At 37.8% G+C, this 21335-nt stretch overlaps 5 protein-coding genes across 6 annotated transcripts; 2 read left to right on the forward strand and 3 right to left on the reverse strand.

The window, feature by feature from the left end:
• Positions 1–448: 448 nt before the first annotated feature.
• Positions 449–3298, forward strand: LOC103403126 (lysine histidine transporter 2-like). The gene is made up of 6 exons (XM_008341948.3): positions 449–741; positions 1138–1521; positions 1785–2284; positions 2394–2485; positions 2641–2709; positions 2782–3298. The coding sequence occupies exons 1-6, from the start codon at positions 569–571 to the stop codon at positions 2878–2880; spliced, it is 1317 nt and encodes a 438-aa protein (XP_008340170.3). The 5' UTR covers positions 449–568; the 3' UTR covers positions 2881–3298.
• A 564-nt stretch (positions 3299–3862) lies between these two features.
• LOC103403125 (uncharacterized) lies at positions 3863–8169 on the forward strand. Of its 2 annotated transcripts, XM_017323498.3 has the most exons (16): positions 3863–4059; positions 4147–4222; positions 4466–4597; positions 4764–5127; positions 5212–5307; positions 5412–5491; positions 5765–5840; positions 5947–6123; positions 6275–6379; positions 6476–6571; positions 6664–6756; positions 6872–6910; positions 7006–7047; positions 7361–7491; positions 7587–7713; positions 7865–8169. In XM_017323498.3, the coding sequence occupies exons 1-16, from the start codon at positions 3984–3986 to the stop codon at positions 8021–8023; spliced, it is 1869 nt and encodes a 622-aa protein (XP_017178987.3). In that variant the 5' UTR covers positions 3863–3983; the 3' UTR covers positions 8024–8169. The 2 variants fall into 2 exon arrangements, with proteins under 2 accessions (XP_017178987.3, XP_070671181.1); XM_070815080.1 differs by lacking the exons at positions 6872–6910; positions 7006–7047.
• Positions 8170–8492: 323 nt separating this feature from the next.
• On the reverse strand, positions 8493–9470 carry LOC103403123 (TLC domain-containing protein At5g14285-like). The gene has a single exon (XM_008341946.4). The coding sequence runs from the start codon at positions 9319–9321 to the stop codon at positions 8584–8586; it is 738 nt and encodes a 245-aa protein (XP_008340168.3). The 5' UTR covers positions 9322–9470; the 3' UTR covers positions 8493–8583.
• Positions 9471–11825: 2355 nt separating this feature from the next.
• Positions 11826–14830, reverse strand: LOC103403122 (3-oxoacyl-[acyl-carrier-protein] reductase 4-like). Its single transcript, XM_029096002.2, has 11 exons — positions 14449–14830; positions 14134–14279; positions 13998–14051; positions 13781–13861; positions 13645–13690; positions 13464–13558; positions 13353–13385; positions 13137–13271; positions 12938–13031; positions 12757–12839; positions 11826–12142 (listed from the first exon to the last, which is right to left on the reverse strand). The coding sequence occupies exons 1-11, from the start codon at positions 14621–14623 to the stop codon at positions 12110–12112; spliced, it is 975 nt and encodes a 324-aa protein (XP_028951835.2). The 5' UTR covers positions 14624–14830; the 3' UTR covers positions 11826–12109.
• Positions 14831–16009: 1179 nt separating this feature from the next.
• LOC103425521 (protein Iojap-related, mitochondrial-like) lies at positions 16010–18351 on the reverse strand. Its single transcript, XM_029096305.2, has 4 exons — positions 17940–18351; positions 17581–17668; positions 17032–17129; positions 16010–16361 (listed from the first exon to the last, which is right to left on the reverse strand). Exons 1-4 carry the CDS (start codon positions 18219–18221, stop codon positions 16287–16289), a joined length of 543 nt encoding a protein of 180 aa, XP_028952138.2. The 5' UTR covers positions 18222–18351; the 3' UTR covers positions 16010–16286.
• Positions 18352–21335: the final 2984 nt, after the last annotated feature.

The following is a 21335-nucleotide window of genomic DNA, read 5'->3' on the forward strand; positions in this document are numbered from 1 at the left end:
GCTTCGGATTCTGATAGATCATTGATTCAACCTACCCGAAAAAAAAATATCATGATAACAATAAATAAATAAAAAGAGAGAAGATAACCAAACAATGAAACTGATAAGCTTGTGGATGGGGGAAGCCCTTAAGAGAGAAATGTGGGAGCCTGTCTTAAAGAGAAGGACGTGAGTCCCCGTTGAACCATGTTTGAAGGGTGTCAGAGGTCAAATCCCCACAGGAACTTGGAGACCGTTAGACTGGGGAGGGACTTGGGTTGGTTTTTACAGGTAATTTTACAGTTGGACCCTCTGGAGGTTACAGATAAGCCAAGTTTTCAAGAGTGAGAAAATAGGGGCTTGGTGGTAATTCTCCAAACACTCGTACAGCGCAAAGACTCCCCCCCCTAAGCGGGCGGCTTTCCTTTTCCTAACTTGGAGAACGCTTTTGCTATCTTTGGCAATCTTGCATTTCTCCTGACCAGTATATAAACAAAGGTCTTGGCTTTGTGTAAGTTATACTATCATCGTCGTCCCTTTCTTCTGCCATTGCTGAGTTCAATCCGTGAGAGAGAGAGAGAGAGAGAGAATGAAACAATCGTCGAAGGAAGCTGAAGAGGCGAGGCAGAAGCAGATTGACGATTGGCTTCCGGTCACTTCTGCTAGGAATGCCAAATGGTGGTACTCAGCTTTCCACAATGTCACTGCCATGGTTGGGGCTGGTGTCCTTAGCCTTCCCTATGCCATGGCCGAGCTTGGATGGTATGTATATGTTTATATCTTCGTTTCACGGGGAGTTCTTTATGAATCCTCTTTTCCTCCCTTTGCACTCGTCCTTTTTTTCCCTCTAACCTTCAGACTGAATAAATTAGAGGAAAATCAAGGGGTAGAAACAAGGAAATGAGTGCGAAAGGAGAAAACAAGAGTGTGATCATTACTACACCACCCTTGGTCCCTTTGTTTTGTTTCATGACTTTCATTCCTATAATCTGAGTAAAAATCTTGGAATTAACACCCGTTATAAGAGGGTAGCGATTTTGGCACTCCTCGTTTAGCCATCTGCATTCCAAATTGAATGTTACAGACTTACAATTTTTTGTGTATGATCTCTATCTGTCAATTTGAAACCGAATGTTGATTCCTAACAAAATTAAACAGGGGTCCTGGCATTGCTGTCGTGCTTCTGTCATGGATCATCACCCTATACACACTATGGCAAATGGTTGAGATGCATGAAATGGTGCCGGGGAAGCGGTTCGATCGGTACCACGAGCTGGGACAGCATGCCTTTGGAGAGAAGCTGGGGCTCTGGGTCGTTGTGCCCCAACAGCTAATTGTGGAAGTTGGTGTCAATATTGTCTATATGGTCACAGGAGGAAAGTCATTGAAGAAGGTCCATGATGTGATTTGCCCTAGCTGCAAAGACATCAAACTCACCTTATGGATTTTGATTTTTGCTTCTGCCCACTTTGTTCTCTCCCATCTCCCCAACTTAAACTCCGTCTCTGGTATCTCGCTTGCTGCCGCAGTCATGTCCTTGAGGTAATTAATTAGATCGTTCAGTTAGTATCGTAAATTCTAGAAATTTCTTGATTCCCAAGTAATGCAATTACAAACCAAATTCCCAAAATTTTAGATCCAAAATGATGCGGACGGTGTTTTGCCTGTTCGTATGTATGTAGGTTAATTCAAACGCTAATGCAGACGATCATTTGGCCGTGATTAATGTTTAGGGAAACTTTTTTTTGTGATCTGATTTCTTACCATTCTTGTGTTGGATCTTGTTAATTTGTGATCATATGCAGTTACTCAACGATTGCGTGGGGAGCTGCTATTCACAAGGGGAAGGTACCGAACGTGGACTACAGCTACAAAGCTAAATCCAATGTCGGAGCTGTCTTCAACTTCTTTAGTGGGTTGGGAGACATAGCATTTGCCTACGCTGGCCACAATGTCGTTTTGGAGATCCAAGCAACGATTCCTTCCACACCCGAGAAGCCTTCCAAGGGACCAATGTGGAAAGGAGTTGTTGTGGCATACATTGTGGTGGCTTTGTGCTACTTCCCTGTTTGTTTTGTTGGCTACTATATTTACGGAAACTCTGTTGAAGACAACATCCTCATCTCACTCGAAAAACCTGTCTGGCTAATTGCAGCAGCTAACATGTTTGTTGTGATCCATGTCATTGGAAGCTACCAAGTTTTCGCGATGGGAGTTTTTGACATGGTTGAAACTTTTCTGGTCAAGAAAATGAACTTCCCGCCTTCTTTCACCCTTCGCTTTATTACTCGCACGATATATGTTGGTACGTGAATTGAGTTAGCTTACAATTCTCATCACTACTGCAGAGTGTTTTCCTGATTTGCATGCTAATATATCAGTACATGCCATATAATATGTTCTTAATTTGGCAGCAATTACCATGGTCATTGGTATGGCCATCCCTTTCTTTGGTGGCCTTCTCGGATTCTTTGGAGGATTTGCTTTCGCCCCAACCACATACTTCGTAAGAAAATTAAAGGATTCGTTGCTCTCCTTTGCCCTACATAAACACACACACACGGATACCCTTTATTCTTTCTCAAGTTTGCGAATTTGCAGTAACCCTTTGATAACATGTCAAATAGAGCTTAACTTTCCGCTGCTGTTCTTCATTTGCAGCTTCCCTGCATCATGTGGCTCGCCATCTACAAACCGAGACGTTTCAGTCTATCTTGGTGCATAAACTGGGTACGTTGCGCTTTTTTGCTTCGATAACTTGTTCTTCAGGCTCATTCATAACGCTGACTTCATTCATTTCAGACCTGCATTATACTGGGAGCTACCTTGATGATTCTAGCACCCATCGGTGCCCTACGGAGTATCATCTTGCAATCGAAAACCTACACATTCTTCTCTTAAATTGCCAGTTTTACATGCAACAAACATTCATCTCTCCTCATATTCAAAGCTCAAACTTAGATATGATCGCTGCTGCTTGACCATCAAGGCAAACCCTTCGGCGTTTCTAGATTAATTGACTTCTGGTACCCTCCGACGGTCACGATGGGATTTGAGACAAGAGCGACCTCCTCTTTGATTAGAGTTCTTGCACACTAATCATTTATGTAAACACAATGCTAATATAAAAGAAAAGGGATTAGATTACTTGATCTGCAAGCATTGCAGAAAAATCAGCAGGAGAAGTTATGTGTAGAAATATGACTCTTGCATTAATTTGGGTCAGCTGTTACATAAATCCCTATTTTGGTAGGAATCCTACGCTAATTACGGTGGGAAATTATATTTTTATAATGAGTAATGTTGCACTTACCGTCTATTTGTATAATCATGTTATATTTAGTGATGTAAGGTTTTTAGTTGTTTGTGCGGTTTTTATTTCAAATTCATGATTATCTTTTTAAATAATTTTTTTTATTTGAATTGAAAAAATTAAAAAATTCTTCAGCAAATAGAGATGATTGAGGAAACAACTATAAAGAAAAAGAAAACGATTTATTCCTCTCTTATATACAATTAAAGTTGAATCATCTCTGTAATTAATGCATGTATTATAGAAGATAAATGTATTTTTGCCATCTATTTGTATCATCTCTCCAATAGATACGATGAGATCCATATGTGTTGGTGGACCCTACCTTTGTTGGAGAGATGATTCAAATACTGATACAAATAAATGATAAGTGTAGCGTTACTCTAGGAAGAGATAAATGTTTATTCAACTAGAGTAGGTCAATATAGTTGGGCTTACTATTGCCAATGTGTTAGTCATATTTTTGGGCTTTTTGCCCCGAATTGCAAGGAAGAAGAAATTCGTCTAAAACATATACGACAGGTCGTTTGCAGTCTTGAAGCGTTAGAATCCACAATAAAAGGGGTATTATAGTAAATTTCTCAACAGTCTACCCACCAAAAATCTCAATCTTCCCGCCATTTCTCTGTAACTCTCCGAGTTGCAGCTTCTGAAACCCTAGAGAGAGAGAGAGAGAACCAGAACGCGCCACATGGAAGACCAAATCAAAGATGAGTTCCACCGGAGCGGCTTCACTTTCGACGACGAGAAGGAAATCCTCAAAAAATGTAAGATCTTTCGCTTTTTTGTTTCCAATTGAATTCAATACCTAATTTTACAGAAGAGTGTATATTGATTCCTCAATTGTTGATTAGGTGCTACATTCTGCATAAATTTCAATCTTTCGCCTTCTGATCTCGTTACGAGCTGGGAAATTTACTACCTAAATAGGTTCATCTCTCTCCCAATTTTCTCCAATTTACGATTTTTACTAAACCGTTTGGAATGATTCAGTTTTGTATCTGAGGATAGCTTTTAGCTTTAAATAGCTTATTTTTTGTATAATATATTTTTGTTATGGTCGCCGGATAAAGGGATTAATTTTGTACATAGATTTGTGTTAGTAAATTTTTTTTTGGTGAATAAGTTGTATGTGTTGCCAAATATAATCGGATAAAATGTTATTTTGGGCAGGCAAATGAATGGAACGGTGGTACGTGATGTGGAAATGGATGGGTTTTTAGGGTATTTGCAGGAGCAGAAGAAAGTAGCCATTGAAGAACAGGAGCCCAATCTGCATATCTACTCAAGCAGAGATGTGGACATGTGAGCACAATATATATATATATATATATATATATATATATATATACACTTTTTTCACTTTCCCTTTTTATATGTGTAATTTGTTTTTGGTGGCATGAATTTTTGTGGATATGGGATTAGTGTGATTCTAGTTTCTGAGGTTCAGTATTGGACAAATTGCGTGCAGGATTCTGAATGATGAGGATGTAGATATAAAGGAAGAGGTTCCTGGCACTCCACCATCCGAATCCCAGAACCGTTACTCAGAGCCGTCTGACTCAACGCCACAAACAATTGGGAACGTTCCTTCTTCTGGAAAACCATCAAGACTTGTAACTCCTTTTGGGCAACGAACATACAAGTTTGTTGTGAAATTCAGCATTGATAATAAGCCAACTATAGAGAACGGGGAGAAGGAACATGATAATGAGAATGATGAGGATGATGAAATTATCAGGAAGGTTAAGCCTGGAAAGCGCTGTTCTTTTGTAGTCCATGGTTCAGGACCTGAAATAGGTTGTAGGTTTATGTATGATAGGATTGAAGATAGGGTAAGTGAAACTTATTATAGTATGGTGATCTTAATCTCCACACACACATACATTGTCCACTAACATAAGCCTTTTCTGTTTTAGTTTAACGCACTTGAAAACCGAATTAGAAAGTACGCAACTGCATTAGTTTCATCTCGGCAGTACGAGGAACCGCAGGACCCTACAGTTTCGTCTCAGGTATAGTACCTCCCCCTCCCCTGATGGTGGGAAGGTGTTTTGGCAACTCAATCTTCTCCAAGTCATCTTGAGGCTGTTTATGATGTAAGCTTGTTTTGTTTCAGAAAACTATATTTACTGCTGGCATGGTCTGTTGTGACGGAGAGGGCCATTTGAATGACAAATCCACCTTGTTGCAGAGCAGGTAGGAAGTCTTGCACTCTCCTTTATACAATTCATGTGAAACAGTATACTAACATCCCTACAAGGATAGCATTCCTTAAATAAGTTTAGCTATTAAATAATTGTATCTGAGGATCTTAGCCTTCCCTCAGGTAACACTCTCTTGGAGGGGACTTGTTAAATGTGAAGCACAACTCTGTATGTTTTACTTCTGTATACAGCTGAGAGACTTCTGGTAATCCGTATTTTTTTTCTTTAGATAAACTTTTTATCTTTCCTTTTCAATCTTTGGCAGCGCAGAGCATTCTGGAGGTCAACGTGTTCGTATGGAATTACAAAATTTGAGCCAATTTTCAATCTTTCCAGGCCAGGTATGGAAATTGGAACATGAAAGACATAGAACCGTGGTCAGATTTTTAAATTTTGATATACTGTAGTGTAGTCTAAATCTAACATGGAAGGATTGCATTCCTGCAGATAATCGGTGTCGAAGGGACCAATCCTAGTGGACACTGCTTCATTGCTTCAAAACTGGTAGATTCAGTCCCTCTACCTGTTGCTGCTGATGCAAACTCGCCTCCTGCTAAAAAGCAGGCTTTGGATCAGGAGATTTTGCCAACTGAACTTTCCAGTAAACAACCAGAGCTATCAGTGGTATGCAAGTTTTAGTCTATGTTACTCGATGAGACGCAACTCTGGAAATTATTGGCTTATTAATCATTTCTGTGAAAACATTGAACTTTCCATAATTCGGTGCAAAATTCTTCATCAGTGTTGGTAACATTTAATTTCTGTATTTAAACAGATCATCGCATCAGGCCCTTTTACCACAACAGACAACTTATTTTTTGAGCCTCTGAGAGAGCTTCTAGCATATGCAAGCAAAAAGCTGCCTCAATTGCTTATATTGGTGAACTTTTCTTGAACTGAATTTTTCTTAAACAAGATTTCACTGCTTGAACCATTCATGTTGTTTACAAACAGAATATTTTTTTTTTTCCCGCAGCTAGGACCATTTATTGATTCTGAACATCCAGAAATTAAGAAAGGAACCGTTGACAGGAGCTTTGATGAAATATTCCAAACTGAGATTCTTAGAAGGGTATCCACTCAGAACGTTGTGTAGTAGTTATCCCAAAGAACTATCCACATCTGTTGGTTTTCATGCCTTTTTTCCTTTTATCATTCTTTCAGTTGCAAGATCATGTCGAATACATGGGTTCGCATGCGCGCGTTGTTCTTGTACCATCTATACGGGATGCTAACCATGATTTTATATTCCCTCAGGTAATGTTACTTTTGAATCAAGTAAATGTACTATATACTGCTCAATTTGCTTCTGATTCAATGAGATGATAAGAGAATGTAATGTCAAGATCCCATTACCGTTTTTGTTACGCAGCCTGCCTTTGATATTCACCCACCTGATCTCAAGCATCAGGTACATGTTTATAGATTTCGAGCTTTCGTCATTCAAAATTCCAAAATATTTCTGCAGTTTATGCTTACTAAAGTGATTTTACCACTCCTAATCAGATAAGCAGTCTCACAAACCCAGGGTTTTTCGAGGCAGATCAGGTAACCAAGTGCTTGCCCGAAATTCTGACCACCTCTGTAACTTTGCTCAAATGAGTGTTGATACTAGAATTATCAGTTTGGTAGTCCAGAATTGTATTATCTAAAAGCTTGGATTCCAATTTCGTAGACACACTTGGACAACAAAGATAGATTGGCAAAACAAATGAACAGTAACTTGATTGAGCTTTATCCATGACCATTTTTATCTTATGTATCTACGTCACAAATCTTTCATTCCTTGCTCTAGTTGGCATGATGAGAATCCAAATGATAAGATGTAGACAAATTTTCATCCACCACATTCTGGTTTCAGGTCAAGATAGGTTGCTGCTCTGTGGATGTTCTCAAACACCTTAGTGCAGAGGAGATCTCGCGTGTTCCAAAGGATGGAAAACCCAGTGACCGCTTGAGTAGACTTGCAAACCATATAATTAGCCAACGCAGGCACGCTCTAATTTCTTAGAAGTTCTTAAGGTCTATATGGTTCGAAAGAGCTCTGCAATCTAAATTATAAACATATTTTGCAATTTTTCGGACAGCTTTTATCCTCTGTATCCACCAGCAGAAGACATTCCACTGGATTTTTCACTTGCTCCTCAAGCTCTAAACATCCCATTGATCCCAAATATTCTCATCCTACCCTCAGACGTGAAGTATTTTGTGAAGGTAAATGGTTATTCCAATTTCAATGTCAAAGCAATTCCAATAAATCGCACAGAAATGTGCACGTCGCTCCAATAGAGATTGGGTGTTACATTCTGCGACTTTGAGATGTTTACCTAGAGAAGTTAACGGGGATTTTACTCTTTGAGTACAGGTACTGTCCCTTGGTGAGAGAGGTGAAGATAAAGAGCAGTTAAAATGCATTTGTGTCAATCCGGGAAGACTGGCTAAGGGAGAAGGAGGAGGTACTTTCGTCGAGCTTGACTACTATGGTAAGCCCGACACAACGAATGCTTCGATTATAAGCATATAAACATCGGAGTTAAGTTATAATTAGTTGCAATGTATTCAATTCACAGTAAGTTTCAAAGAAACTCCACAGGCTAGGGTCGATTGCAACATCATTTATATGCTTTGTAGTGACTGATGGTGATAAATTTATGGTGCAATTCATGCAAATATTAGTCGGACTCATTGTGATAGGACCCCCCCCCCCCCAAAAAAAAAAAAAATCGAACTCATGTGGCATAGACTTTAAGAATCGATGTGAGACCCTGATAGGAAGTTTGGATCCTTCTCCACAAACGACAAACAATAATTGCAGACCAGCCTGTCTAATGTAACAGGGATACTGCCGTTGATGCTGTTTTAAGCTAATCATCCGTTGTCTTATAGGAAATTTCAAAGTATTATAGTATGATTGGTTTGAGATACCGGTTCTAAGGGCTTGGAAAGTTCTTTGGCTTATTACTTATGTGAAACCTAAATATTTGTATTGGAAATATTAAACTTATATATTTGTATTATACATGCAATTAGCAAATTACAGCCAATTCATTAAAAAATAAAAAAAAATAAAAAATAGATATTTTTCTACCTCTTTTTCTTCTGCACTTTGTTTTTGTACCAATCGATCCAAAGATTCAGAACCCACAAAATACTAAGACAAATGGCAATTGAAATCACCACCATCCAAGAAGCCCATGCCCATCTGGGGATGACGGGGTCAGCCGCCCCACTCACATAGAACGCCCCCATCTTGAACATGAACACCGGCCCCAGGATCCCTCTAAACACACTGTAAAAAGCATAGAATTTAGGGGACAAAAAGTCGTACAATTTGGCGGCGGCAGGCGAACCGGCCCTCCGAAACCCGGCAAGGGTCCAGGCGTTCTGGCAGCCGCTCGTGATCTCAGCAAGGAGGAGGAGAACGAGGATGGCGTGGGCCCCGTGGCGGACGGCGTAACGGCAGGTGGTGAAGACGTAGAGGGTGGCGAGGTGGTGGAGGATGAAGATGACGTCGTTGGGGAAGAAGAGGAGGTAGTGGAGGAGGTCGAGGGAGAAGTAGGCGATGCTGAACTCGAGCACGGTGTTTTGGGTGTCGGTGTTGGGGGAGGCGAAGGTGGTGGCTTTGTGGCTGCGGAGGATTGCGTGGGCGGCCATGGCGGCAGCCGCGGAGCCGTGGGATAAAGAGATTAGGCAGCTTGAAGCTTCTGGTCGGTGTTTTGGGCCCCAGTTTCGGAAAAGCAGGAAATAAGCAGAGAGGTAGATGAGGAGAAAGATGGAGAAGAATGTTGGGAGTGTTGGGGTGGGAAGTGCTGAGGTCGACATGGAAATCAAAACCCAGTTGCAGGAACAAGGTAAGAGAGAGAAGCAGAAATAAAAGGTCGAAACTTGAAACTATTGGGCTCCAAAACTGTTGAGGAAGAGTCTTAGCTTCGGTTAATCATATACAGCGAGAGAGAGAGAGAGAGAGAGAGTGGATTTAAGGTGACCTGCTTTTGAAGAAGAGTGAGATAGCTTTAAGTGAGAGGTGGATGAAAAGTAGAAGGAAATCCTCGTGGGTGGACCCTTAGCGATCCTAATCATAATTTAATATGTTTTAGCGACATTTAGTCTCAACTGAACGTGATTAAATGTAATATATCAATCCAAACGTTCGTTGTTTGTCAAAATCTCTTTCATGTACGTAGAAGGAGGTTGAACTCTTAACCTAACTCAAATTTAAATATCTTTTAACAAATTCAATAAAATCGAAACTCTAACTTAATTATAACTCATCTATTCATTCCTTGTCATTTGAGCTAATCATGAACTTAATCATGTTTGTTGTGTGTTTAACACGGTAGTTCACTTTCTTCTTTTTGGGTAATTATTGGTAGCCACAAATCACAAGTCATACGGTTGTTGAGTCTCTCAAGTAATAATAACAATAATAATAATAGTAATAATAATAATAATAATATGGGTGTTGAAACATGAAAGTTAACAAATCAAAGTTTAATAGGCATTTGTGTTTCATAAGCTTTGCTAATTGCTACCATCCCTTTCGACGGCGGTCGCATATTCGGATCTCAATTTTTGGAATCCTAACACGTAATATTCTTATCTTTTATGCTTCCAAGCAAAAAATTAAACAATTATTCCTTTGTATATAGAGTTAGTCTACATAAACCCTTGATTCAATAGCTGGCTTAAGAACAAGGACGAAGCCATAAATCTGCATGGATGGGGGCACCTTTAAACAACAAAATCACAAATTAAAAAGTTCAAGAATATACTAAACAAAACACTTATATATTAGTTGATAAGATTTTTCATACAACATATCACAATATCCATCGATGTGTGTTTATGTATTGAAAGCGTTGCATGACAACCTCATTACCAATACCATCAAACATCTCTCTCTACAAAATAACCATGTTATCATTTATCCATTAGTCTCTCATACAATTTCACTATCGATCTTTATAAATTTTATGGCCGAAAATGCTCTTTCAACAATAAAAATAGCGCATGAAAGTGTTAATACTAATGCCACAAACAACTGAAAGAGTATTTTTTTTTTCACACACAAAAATGAGTGGGGGCATCCGCCACCTTTGAGCCTAAGCTGGCTCCGTTCGTGCTTAAGAACCACTTATTACAGTCTAGTAATATTGTTATTTACTTGTAAGTGAAATGTCTTAGTTTTAATTCTCGTTAAAGGCGAATTTGAACTACATTATTGCTAACTCATTGTGAGGCTAAGTCCACTCCTCGCCCGTAGTGTAGATAATATCGTTTGTTCAAAAAAAAAATTGTTCGCTTAAGAGCAGTGTTTAAAATATCAGAAATATGAATGTACAAATTTATGTAAATATCGATGGATATTCGATATCAGTTGTTTTCGATGGGTATATTAACTCATTCAAATTTAGTCGAAGTTAGAGAAAAATTTCTTTCAAAACAAATTAAAAAATTCGAAATCTGCAATATGTTCTAGCAAAGTTTCTATGGTAAATTGGTAAATATCGTTGATATTTATTAATTTTCAACATCTCTTCAATAGAAGGTAAAGTTTGCATTTCACCTCATTTCCATATCGATCATTGATTTTCGGGTTTTCGCTAGAAATATTGACAGTTTCGTGGATATTTTAAACATTGCTTAGCTGTAAAGAAGAGAAATTTGTATGAAATAAATTCACCGCCATGTGTTATCTCGGTCTAGTTATATCATGCTATATGAAGAAAATCCTTACGTATAACAAGATATTATTGACCCGGATGCTATAGCAACGATAAACTCATTTCGTATAAATCATTCGCAAAACTAAGATGGTCCATAATTTACTTCAATTAGTATATTCTAGCATTGTATTGGTGATCCGAAAATGTTCCTGACGCATCCATTGCACAATTCAAACTCGTAATTAAGTGGTCCATGAAAGTTGAACAATTCGAGTCCAACGCAAAATCATTTCATGTGGATTAAATATTACTTTTGTCCTTATGTTTTACTCCTTGAATTTTCATTTTCGTCCTTTTGCTGAATCTGACAAGATTGGTTCTCCTGGCTTGTATAATATCTTGTTAACAGTTATTGATGTTTGGTTCTACACGGAAATTGGTAAAATTGTTTACTAAATTGGGCAAATTTAAACTTGACCACTAATTAGATATTCGAAAAAATTAGGACAATAGTCTTTTAAACTTTAACTCAATTGGCGTTTTGATCTTTGAACTAAAAATATGTGAGTATTAATCCCTGAACTTGGAACAACGAGAAATAATTATCTTTTTTACCAACTTCGTTAAAATTGACATCCAAACTAAAAAGGCGTCATCACGTGTCCCCACTTAAAGAGATATTTTCAGAGTGTACAAGTTGGTACACATTCCACAAACATGTCATCGTACAGAGTTCTTTTTAGTAACAAGCTAAAATTGAAATTCTATCAAAACTTGCAGTAAAATTTGTTGTAGAACTAACTTAAAGAGAAAGACCTGTAATTTGATGAGCTTTCACATAAACTTTTACCGTCATGGTAGAATCTGCTGATTCCATCTCATAGTAGGAACTCTGAAGCTCAAAGGTTCTAATACTTTTCTCTGAGGCCGGCAATATGGAAAACCTACATGACCATCCCTCCATCAATGGTGAGCACCTGCAAGAAAGGCGTGTTATGGTCACTGGTGCAAATTAGAGAAGCAGATTGTTGTCAAATGATAATTGTATAAAGGCCAGGAAGGTCAAGGTAAAGACACGACCTTCGCTAATTACAATAAGCATCGATAAATAAATTGCAAGAAAGGTTTCTAACACAACAGTTTTGGGCTACCGATGAACTTCTACAGAAAAGCTCCTTAATTGCAACATAGTCACCACAATAGGCACTACTGCCCTTGTGATCCATCTGGGTTCACTTGTCCAAAATGTGATACACTTCCATTCCAATGATCTAAAAATCTCCTTCATTTATCCCCTTCAATAAATCATCTTGAAGAGAAATGCAGTAACTTGATAACTAAAGAACTTTTGTCGAGGCTAAACTTATCCAAAAAACAATTACATTTAGATTCCATCACATTCAAACTAATAGTTAAACCGTCTATGAAATTCCAACTTGAGTCCAAGTCAAATTTATCATAGGTCCAAGATAGGTGAAGCATACTGCATCCCGTTTCACAGGCCATAATAAGTCACATTTAAGTAACCATCAGAAAGATTCAAGTCCAAAGAGTTCAACAATTATTCCAAAAATTGATATGTATTTTATACCTGTCCGGTCATGTAACTGGCTGCAGGACTAAGGGCCAAGAATTCCACCAGTCCAGCAACTTCTTCGGGTTGGCCATACCTAGCTGTAACAAAAGCAAGTATGAAAAAAATTTAGCAAACTATTATAAGCTATTATTGTAAACATACTTGACTTGAATAACTAGAGTTTCCCCAGCCTCACCTAATGGGATAGTCTGTAAAATTTTCTTCTCAATGTCATCCCCTAGCTTGGCAGTCATGTCTGATGCGATAAAGCCCGGGGCAACAGCATTAACCTGAAGGAAATCCATTGTTTACGACTCAATCCATCATCTGGATTTAATTCCATCTCCGGATGTGTCTGATTAGTGGAACAAATAGAAGAATCTTGGAATACTCACATTAATGTGTCTGCTTGAATACTCCTTAGCAACAGTCTTGGTCAGGCCAATTACTCCTGCTTTTGCAGCACTGTAGTTGGCTTGTCCAACATTTCCAACTAGACCAACAACAGATGCTATATTGATAATCCTTCCCTGCAAGAAGCATTATTTGACTGGGATAAGACATTAGATGAAAAGGTCGGGGATACTCCTTTTGAAAGGAAAGGTATTCACCTTCTTCTTCTTCATCATGATTTTGGCTGCTGCCTGAAAAAGTGAAGTTCCTCAGTTCGACATTGAAGTCAAGTAGCATTTCCATGAAAAACGAAAATTCGAAACACATACCTGGGTACATAGATATACACCGGTAAGATTTAGATCAATGACCTCCTGCCATTGTTTTAATTTCATTCTCATCAACAGACCATCCCTGGTAATTCCTGAAACCATGGTATAAAAGTTGGACGAATGACGATCATGTTTGAAATTGGACATTAGACAAAAAGCAGGTGAAATTTGCAATAACCTGCATTGTTTATCAGTACATCAACAGTTCCCCAAGCATCAACTGCCTGCAGATGCAAAATCATTAACCACATCACCAAACTAGCATAATCATGCCAAAACAACCCAATTAATCATAAGAAGGAACATTTGCGTACAGTTTTGAGCATCGCCTCAACATCTTCTTCTTTCGAAACATCCCCTCCAAAAGTAATAGCTTGTCCACCGAATGCCTCAATCTGAAAGAACACAGCCCTCATTCAATATCGCTCTATCACTAGTAAATAAACCCAACAATCATAGCACACAAATTTAGTCCAATTTTCAAGTCAGCAAGACTTATTCGTATGATTTGCATGGATGATTTGACTGTACCTCTTTGGAAACCTCTTCGGCCTCCTTCGACGACCTAGCGTAGTTAACAAGGACCTGTCCGCACACAATCATCAATTCGCCATCAACAACCAAAACCCAGAATACAGAAACAAAGAACATTACACAAAAAACTAACCCTGCAACCAGCTTTGCCCAAAGACAGAGCAATAGCTCTGCCGATGCCTCTAGAAGCTCCGGTCACCACCACCACCGGACCCTCCACACTTTTGGCCTCCCCGGTGGTCGCTTGCTCCAGCGTCGCCACCTGTGCCCTCACGTAACCTGTCACGTGCCATCATCATCACCATCAAATTATAGTTTTCATTTCAATTTCCAAAATTCTTACATAACATTACCAACTACTTTCTGATTTCTACATTCTCTAAATCCCTAATCATCCTAAATCAAAACTAAACAAATCGTTTCGATGACTAATTGGAATTCGAATTACCTGGGGAAATGGAGGAGCGCTTGGATCTATACTGAAGCCCAATGCTCCGACCCCATACGGTTGCGCCACCAATCGGAGCCCATTGCTTGAACTGGCAGGCCCTGCCGTCTGTGGTAGCGCCGAATTTAACGGCGGATTTTAAAGCGACGACGTTTGATGCAGATACCGAAGCCATGGGAGCTCTGGAGAATTGAAAAATGCAAAGGGAGAAATGAGAAGCTCGAAATGCGAGGAATTGGCGATCAGCTTTTATAAAACGAAGGCGTTTTGGTGAGGTTGTGCTCTGCGTTGAAGTGCTTTGGGAACTCCGACAGTGGCGAGGGAAACAAAGCTTGAGCTGTTTCTTACGAAGTGGCTGCTGGGATTGACGAGTGGGGCTGCTTTTGCATTTAATTACCATGAAGCCATATATGACAATGATGAGGGGGAGGGGCAGGATGGTAATATTGAGGTTGAACGCGGAAAATAGCGGAAAATGGAACGCGGATAATTAAGCGAAGAAATTGGTATTTTCCATGCGGTAAATCACCTGGGCTGTAGCAACTGTTTGTTGGGCCCAAATGTCGTTTGGGCTTTTGGTAGCATAACGACATACGTCTAGGTCATGATCTTTGCTTTGAGGTACCGTTTGGTATGTAGACAGGACAGAACGAAATATAAAGGAACAGATGTTCTGTGTTATGTTTGGTACGTGCAGGATAGAACGTGACAGTTGTTTCGTTCAACGGTAGCGCATGGAAGGAACGTAACCAAAAGATTAAAATGACTAAAATACCCATGTTCCGTCTGTTGTTTAGTACAATATTTATGAGTGCAACGGGACGAGACTTTTTTTTTTTTTTAACTTGTTTAAATTTGAACACAATATGCTTATCCATTTTTTTTTCTTGGTCCAAATTTTATGAGGTATATGTTGTATTCCACATGCAAACCCCTTTTAAATTTGTAATTCTTCTATGATTTAGGTTGATGAAGTCAGACTTCCTCAAGCCAGTCAATATTGTAAGTGATGAGATGGTTAGCATGAATGAGATGGCTGGTTCTGTCTCTATGGTCATGGTTGGCATGCAATGTTGAAAAATATATCAGTTTAATGATCATGCATGTCGTAAACGTTTTAGGGTTTAAACATTCAGAACTTAAACAAAGAAAATGAAATATCCAGAACTTAAACATGAAATATCCGAAATCAAACATTCGTCCTAACTTGAAATACAAATAATGTCTTGCTAAAGCAATAATGAAAACACTTGGGCTGTAGCAACTGTTTGTTGGGCCCAAATGTTGTTTGGGCTTTTGGTTGTGTAACGACAGACGTCTGGGTCATGATCTTTGCTTTGAAGGACGTAGACCGGATTTAATCCATGAACGGCCCTAAATCAGGGGGACTTAATTTCACGGACGCAAAATGTTATGTGATAGTATAACTGTGTCATGTAAGTTGTTTTTTCTGAACTGGCCACCATCCAACCTAATTTTGGAACTTCTGTCGTTGTTATATTCGAACATTAAACTTTCGTTTGGGGTTGTTATCAATGAAAAAAAAGAGAAATTTATGAAATTTGGCAATCCAAGAGCAATCTCAGCATTAATATCGCTTGTATTAAAACTCGATACAAGATCTAAAGCAGGTTTTTGCCACGGGTTGAAGCTCAATCCCAACCCACCCGATGCCCTATTAAAAGTCAGAGATGATGTCTTCAGTGTAAATGTCTAAGTCTTACACCACGAAAATTTCAACTAGATAAGCAACCAGAATGTACATTTAGAAGAAGCATGGAGCTTGATGATGTTAAAGATAAATTGGCAAGGGTTCTTATACATCTGAAAATCGATGATTATGCCCGTTTCGTTGTTGGTTTCCTCTTGGAGTTGTTCTTCGGACGAATCTTCACAAAAGCCTTATCCAAATCCTAAACAAATCAAAAAACAAGAAATTAAGAGGAATTATGCACGCAATAACTTTGCATCTACGTGAGAGTAAGGACATAGGTTACCAATTCAGTAATGTTAACTGAACAATAAACAAAATATCAATAAACTAGCAGAATTTTAACATGGCTGGACAACAGTATTCCTCTAAAGTCCACGACGAGCACTAGCTTCAGCCAGGCATATCGGACCTTTACTTCTAGTTTTGCAAGATCAGAAGACCCTAAGAAACTAATTGACTTGTAAATATGTAGAAATAATCTATTTATGTCAACTGATTTCAGGACACTGATAACTAGAATGACACGAGAATTTCTTTTTCTTTCTTTTCATTTTTGATACAAGACCTTCTGAAAAATTGATAACCTAAATTACCACAAAAATTAGTATAAGAACCATCATGCAAGTTTCAACCAACCAAAATCACTTTTCCATAAGTCAAACTTGCTCTAAGATAAATTTAAGTTACTGTATGGCTTATGTACCTGTAAAGCTGATTGAGATATTTGGTTAGATTAACGACGGCTTAAACCTAGTGAAAAAGTGCTTAGGTGATCTGATCTCTCAAAAACATTGATAATATTCTAGTAGCGCCCATTGGTTGGGTAGCATAACGAAGTAATGTGATTCAAAGTATGTACTGCAATTCACCTCCAATGTTTCTTTTTCCGACTTCTTCGAGGTCCAAAGAGCCTCCAAATTGTAGTAAGCTCTAGCGTTCTCATCAAGAGCATGAACTATCACTTTGCCTAAATAAATAAAGAAACCAAGTATTAAAACCCAAAGAGAAAGGAACTAACAATATCAATGAGGCATGTAATGGCAAACGTTGTGCAGAAGTACAAGATTCATACGTTCTACTACCATTTGTAAAATTTCATGGGATGTGTCACCAATAAGAAATAAGCACATTAATCAACAGTTAAGTAATAATCCAATCATCAACAACCACGTCATATGTTTTACAGAATTTGGTCAAGATAGTTGGTCTCTCTAGCATTACCCTTCAATAATTTAGTCAAAATACACACTACGGAAACTATGAGCCCTCGTATGGCTACTGGAAATTGCTTTCAGTTTTCCAGGAATATTGTGGCGGGTTTATGCAAAAAACCAATCATACCATAACAAGAGTAAATACGTAATCAAAACTACTTTCCGACAACCAAAAACGAAGATCCTACAAAGAGCAGAACATACCAGAGTCGATGACAATCCACTTCCCTCCCTCTTGCCCTTCCACACTGGGAAGCACTAGCCGCTCAGCTCCTTGCTGCTTTTGCTTAGACTGCTCAAACACACACACAAAAGACAATAAGGCCCAGTTAACATCAAGCAGCAATCTAAATAACAAAAGAATTGCATATTACCCTTTTCCCTGTCAACTAGGAAAACTCAAACTCAAATTTTCTAGGCAACCAAACAGATGATAATATGTCACTCCTTTTTTCTAGTCAGTAGGCAATAAGACTCAGCGTTTCACTCTCTTCCGTTTCCCTTCGATTCTCGGCAACCAAACACAAATTAGGAATTGAAATTAGAAAGAAATTCGGACCTGCCTTGTAAATTAGGGCTTGAGCGATGTTCTTGACGTGCCACGTGGATCTTCCGGTAGCGAGGACCATGAAATCCGCCCACTCGCAGTGCTTACCCGCCGGTATGACCTTCACGTCGTCTGCCTTAACGTCGCTGAGAACCTTCTCGACCTCTTGGAGGTCGAGGAGGCCTTTGCCGGCGAACGTAGAGTACGCGGCCGGAAACCCTAGCTTCCATTGTTGAAGGAGTGACGAGGAAGAAGAAAACGAGAGAGAGAGTGACCGAGATCGTAGAGCCGCCAACATGGTGGTGTTAGTGGTGTTAGTTGTGGCGGCGCGCGGGTGCAGGGTTTGTATTTTACCGTTTTAGAACGTTGTAGAGTGAGTGGCTCGCAACGGCGGCGTTTCGCTTTCAGTCTTCCAGAAGAATCTTCAAAAGTAAAACGCACCGTGTCGGTGTTAAGTAAATAGTAACAAAAGGGTTGGTAGAAAGTAAATAGTAACACAAAGGTAAACGTCAACGAATATCGTGAACGTCAAGTACACGTGTGCTTGGAAAAGGAAAGTGAGGATTTGAGATGAACTGAGTTTTGGAACTTTTGTTGCATCGGGAACAGGTAATATTAGTATATTAATTCATTTTAATTTTTCAACCAAGTAGTTATTTAAAGGGATGTGATATCCACACACCCCATTTTATTTTTCACACATTTTTTTAATTTTTGACCATTGGATCAGATGAATTGAAGAAGATCAACGGACATAAATTATCAAGGGGTGTGTGAGAAATAAAATGGGATGTGTAGATAGCATACCCCTATTTAAATTACAGAATTTATTTTGTGTATAAAAACATATGAGTAAATAGCACCATATTTGGAGAAAATTAAAAAATTTCAGTGCGATCTTTGGGGGAAAAAGATAAATATATACACACACATTATTATATTTATATTTTTTATGTTGAATAAGGTGTACATTAGTTAGGTACTTAGGATTTCTGATTCAATTATTTGGAGCTTATATATGTCACGTATAGTGCAGATGCATTATAACTTATACATTGTATATAATAATATACTGTAAAATACACAGCTGGATACTACCAATTCATATGTCTCCATCTCCTTACATTTTTGTGGAACGTTGTATGCCATCTCAAAAAATATAATCACCAAAAAAAACTATTTAAAAGTTGGCCTAATCATACAAGAACATTGTTCTAAAAATAGGCGGCACCTAGGCTAGGCGGTGAAAGACCGATGCAGCTTAAGCCAAAACGTAAAGGAAAATCGGATAAGAGCTAGGCGGCCACCTAGGCAGCCTTGACATGCTAGGCGGTGGTTAATCAGTGACTAAGCAGTTCGAGGTTTAGGGTTCTATTGTTTTTTAATTTTTCCAATTAAGTTAAAAGGGTTTTGTGGGAACCTACCCAAAAAATAACCCGTATATTTCTCTCACCATTTCGTGTTTATTTTCTCCATGTCTCGCTCCATTATCTCATTCACATATATTGATTCATTGAATAATTGATTAATTTGTGTCAATTTTAGATTATGAATTACTGAATTTTCGAATTTGGTTTTGAATTTTGGGTTTTTCTTATTTTTGTTGCATTGGTATATGATGACGTCAATGCCATGATGTTTTAAGTTTTAACTTCCCCAAATTCTCAATACAAGTATAGTTTTTTCTAGAGTATAAGTAGAGACCTATTTATATGTTACTATAATAAATTTAGGGAACTTTAATAAAAAGTTATCGGTATTGTTTATTTTAACGAAAAACTATATTTTTACACTAAAAAGTCAATCATGATACTATTCACTTTACCCTTTATTTTGTAATTATTATTAAAACTCAAGGTTTTAAAGTCATTTTCATTAATTTTCCTATAAATTTAACTAAATTCACCTAGTCCGCCTAGGTTCCTGCTTAGTCGCCTAGACGCTAGGTTTCAGCCCCTCAGTTAATAGCGCGTAACGTCTTTTAGAATATTGTCCAAAAACTCTATTTAATATATTTGTCTTCAAGTTATAATTACTTTAATGCTAATTCAAGTTGTTATTCTTCTCATACAATAATCAATGACAAAATATATTCGACGTAATATAAACAATGCATGCACTTGTAATATATTATAATTTTCTCAGGTCGTTCTGCTGAACAAGTTCGAATTTACTATTAATTATTTAATAATTTTTTTCAAAGACGGAATAAAAACAAAACTGCGTTACGGGTGTGATTTTTCTCGACGATTTTAATTTGTTACCATAATAATATATTTTTGGTGGGTTGAAACACAACCATTTTTCGACATAAAATATTTATATAAGATTTGTTGAAAGCCACACATTGAATATAAAAAGAAAAAAAAATAAAAAGGCACTCAGTACAACCGGGAATCATTTACAACAGTTCTATCTAATCTCTTGATTTGGTAGTATTTATCTTCACTTAAAAATAAGAGTTTTTAGGTTTGAATATCGTGAATGGCGAATTCGATATCAAATTAGACTGTCCATTGTGTAACTTAGTCGAATTCTCCTCCTCTTAATATAAAAATATCGATGTACATAAAAAAAAATAATAATAATAATGGTTATGATGATTACAATGAAGGCTTCTAAGTTTTCTTTCTCCATCACCTACCAATTAAAACGACGTCATTCTGCACCTTTCCATTAGTGCACAGATTCATGACATAACATTAACATATGGTTGTTGTTACATCGCCTTTTTATCTTATTCCATCGCTGTCCCACTCCCACTGTCTTTATTTAGGGTTTAATCGAATGCATCATTGACACGTATAGATTATCCAAACTTAACAAGGTCATTATCTAATGTGATTATCAGCATCACTTTCTACGAGAGGGAATTTCATTATTTGTATAATTGCAAGTGATTGACAAAAAAAAAAAAAAAAAAAAAGTTTATGCTCTATGAGACGATCGGGGAATTGAACTTCGTAAAGTGTATGCTTGATGCCTTTTTTTTTTTTGGAAAGGTTAATAACTTATATCATCTTATAAATCATCTAGATATGTTAAGAAAGCCAAACGAATTTATAGTGCGGTTCATTATTGCCACTAAACTTATAGACTTAACGAAGCGTAAGGAAACTGACATATAACATATGAGTGGTATGTTATGGCAAAAGGAAAATACTTGATTTGTTACATATAAGAATCCATTCCTATTTGCACAATTTAACAAAAGGAATTGTTATTGGCACTCCAAAAATGTTATTTTGCACTTCAAACATTCTATAATTAGTAAGAAAATTACACTTGTGAGAAGTGTATAATGAGATTTTTAGAGTGCTAATAAGAGTTCCCTTAACAAATATGTATAACTTTACTTTTATATTTTAATGAGATATTTTTTAATACGTGTCGGATAATGATTTATATTACT

The sequence above is a fragment of the Malus domestica genome, chromosome 16 (genome assembly GCF_042453785.1).
Source record: "Malus domestica chromosome 16, GDT2T_hap1".
NCBI classification, from domain to species: Eukaryota; Viridiplantae; Streptophyta; class Magnoliopsida; order Rosales; family Rosaceae; genus Malus; species Malus domestica.